The 2797-nt window shown below is 40.6% G+C and overlaps 1 protein-coding gene across 1 annotated transcript; it reads right to left on the bottom strand.

Annotated features, from left to right (window-relative positions):
* Positions 1–1155: 1155 nt before the first annotated feature.
* On the bottom strand, positions 1156–2220 carry TAAR1 (trace amine associated receptor 1). The gene has a single exon (XM_009819598.2). The coding sequence runs from the start codon at positions 2155–2157 to the stop codon at positions 1156–1158; it is 1002 nt and encodes a 333-aa protein (XP_009817900.2). The 5' UTR covers positions 2158–2220.
* Between the last annotated feature and the right edge of the window lie 577 nt (positions 2221–2797).

Raw genomic sequence — 2797 nt, 5'->3', positions numbered from 1 at the left:
GGTATTATTTCCTTCTGTTTGGTAATATGTTAACTCTAGAAAAGCCAGGTCATAGATTAAAAAAATCACAGCCTGTGGGTCTTCTTCAGCTGGTGACCATGTGCTAGTTTTTGACTTACTCGCCTGTCCTTCATGCCCCGATCAGGGTGTCCTGAGAAGCTGCCCACAGATGTAACCTCGGCAGCCTGCTCACCCAGGTGCCATCACCCCAAGCCATTCCTATAGCCCTTCTGCCACTTCTCCTGGTGCTTCCACAGCCGCTCTGCCCCATTCACTTTCCATTCAGGCCAACCATCTTCGCAATTGTCTATATGCTTTCCTCATCAGCTGTCACAGCATTGCCATCAGACAAAAAAACAGTATGTCCAAGCTAAAAAAAAAAAGTTACGTAAGATGCAAATTGGCAAATATTTTACATCAAAACAATCATCAGACAAGCATCATTTTCTGGCATTGTCAGGTTGCTTTTCGCTATTGCTTTTCATTCCATACATTGTATTTTTCCTTGTCTTTGACCTTGTTAAACATGCTTTTGATCTAATTAAGCAGCAAAGCCTTTAAGTGACAAACTTGTAAATGACAAGCACTAGTTGAAATGGAAACAGAAGGAGCAGCATGACTTTTCTCTGTCCCATCTTCCCTCCATGGAGTGTGCTGATATGGCTGGTTATGGGCCTGTTTTGACCTCTGACATACTGTTTTGACCACACATACTGAAGAGGAGGGACAAAACTTAAGAGCTTTGGGTTATTACTCAAAGATGTCTAGAAATTCAAAAGGAAAGGGTTTTCTGCTCTTTCTAGAGGACAATAAATAAATATTGTAATATAAACTCACCTTGTTCAAGAGATTAATCTGTTGTATCAGAGTAATTTCTTAATGATTAAGAGCAGGGATATTAAGTGCTGTAAGTTTCTTTAAACTTAAGTCTTGCTCTTTTGTGCATTGCATATAAATAGCTATAACCAAAACACCACATACAAATCCCAATCTGGAATGAAAGAAGATGTAAAGCGCAATGGTTGCTTATCTGCTTGAAACAGATTTGGTAAATGAGTAAACAAGTAGGTGTTTCCTTAATTTTCAGCTCTTACATCAAGGAGTTCAGCCTCCTGGCAAAAATTCAAAGCCATGAATCCAACCGTTTAAAGCATGTTACTCTAAAAACAAATGAGTCCTGGAAGAGTCCTGTTGAAAAACTTTTCCAAATAGAATCATCTTTAATGCCCTGCGAAACCACATGTAAAAAAATGCGTAAACAATTGGGTTAAATGTAGAATTTAAGTAACCAAACCAAACCAAAGCATCAATGAGAATAGGAGGTATCACATAATTAATAAATGGATTGGTTGCTGTAAAGAAGAAGAATGGACTCCAGCAGATGAGAAACACTCCCATTATTATGCCCAACGTCTTGGCAGCTTTCCTTTCTCTGCAGAGTGAAATGTGGTGCTTCATTTCAAATCGCATCTTTTTTTGGCTAATTGCATCAATGGATCTTGCCTGCCTCTTGGCTATAGAGTATATTTTCCTATAGATGTACAGCATAACAAATCCAGGGATGTAAAAAGACACTACGGAGGCCACAACACCTGAAGTTTCACTAAAAATGAGAAAGCATCCTCCTGCACAATGTACATGATTATAAATCTCATCTGCCCCTTGCAAGTTCAGGTCTAGAAAGATCATCCCAAAAGCAAAAGCAGCAGGGACCATCCAACTTATGAATATCATGACCAGGATAACAAAAGTATTTATCTTTGATTTGTATCTTAGAGGGTCACACACAGCATAGTAACGGTCGATGGATATGAAGGAAAGATGGAAGATGGAAGCTGTGCTCAGCATAATGTCCATGCTTGTGTGGATCTTGCAGAAGCGCTCCCCAAAATACCAGCAGTGCTCAACAGAGCGCACCATGCTGCAAGGCATGATGAGGAATCCCAGGAGAAAGTCTACTGTAGCCATAGAAAGTATCAGGAAATTGGTAGGCGTATGGAGCTGCTTGAAATGTGATATTGAGATGATAACCGTCAAATTTCCAACCACTGTGGCCAGAATAATGCAAACCATGAAGATATACATGGAAACACGGATACTGTTTGACCAGCTGCTCCTTATGCAAGAGCCATTTACAGATTCACAGCACAGTTGCATCCTTACTGAGGTCTCAAATCCACGTAGGTATGCAGCACAGGTACGTTTTTTCCTAATGCTGAGGAACAACTGGTTTTTTCTTTTCTATATGGAGAGAGCTGCAGGGAGGGAAAAAAAAAGGGCAATTGTAAACACCTTCATTTATTTGGATGTGTAGGAAATTCACATTTCATTATTTATGAAGGATGAAACTATTTTGTAATTGTATTTTTAACAGAATGACACTTTTATCATTAGACTTCCCTTGAAATGGGAATCTCATTTGAGAAAATAAACTGTATAATGGGGTGTCCTCACACCAGAACAGCAGTGGCTCCCAGAGGCCTGCACTGGGCAATGTCTTGCCTAGTGGGCAGATGAGAAGTCCTTTTCGTTATTTTCTGGTTAAACAGTCCTAGTCGTCTTCATCAAAATTCATTGGAGTCCTGTATCCCTCACTTTGCTCTTGAAAATCAGTAATTTGAGATTCTGAAGCTCCCTCAACTTATTTTTTGATTCATGAGTCCAAGATCGACAAGTCTGCAACAGAAGGCTAAAGCTGAGGAGCCCGTGCTCGACCTCTCCTCCAGCCCGCTCCTGAGAGCGATAACTGAACCCGCTGTGCAGCCTGGCAAAGGCAAAGAGTTTCCACAAGCCCTCG

Source organism: Gavia stellata, chromosome 2 (genome assembly GCF_030936135.1).
Source record: "Gavia stellata isolate bGavSte3 chromosome 2, bGavSte3.hap2, whole genome shotgun sequence".
Lineage (NCBI taxonomy): Eukaryota > Metazoa > Chordata > Aves > Gaviiformes > Gaviidae > Gavia > Gavia stellata.
This window is presented reverse-complemented; position numbering and strand designations above follow the sequence as displayed.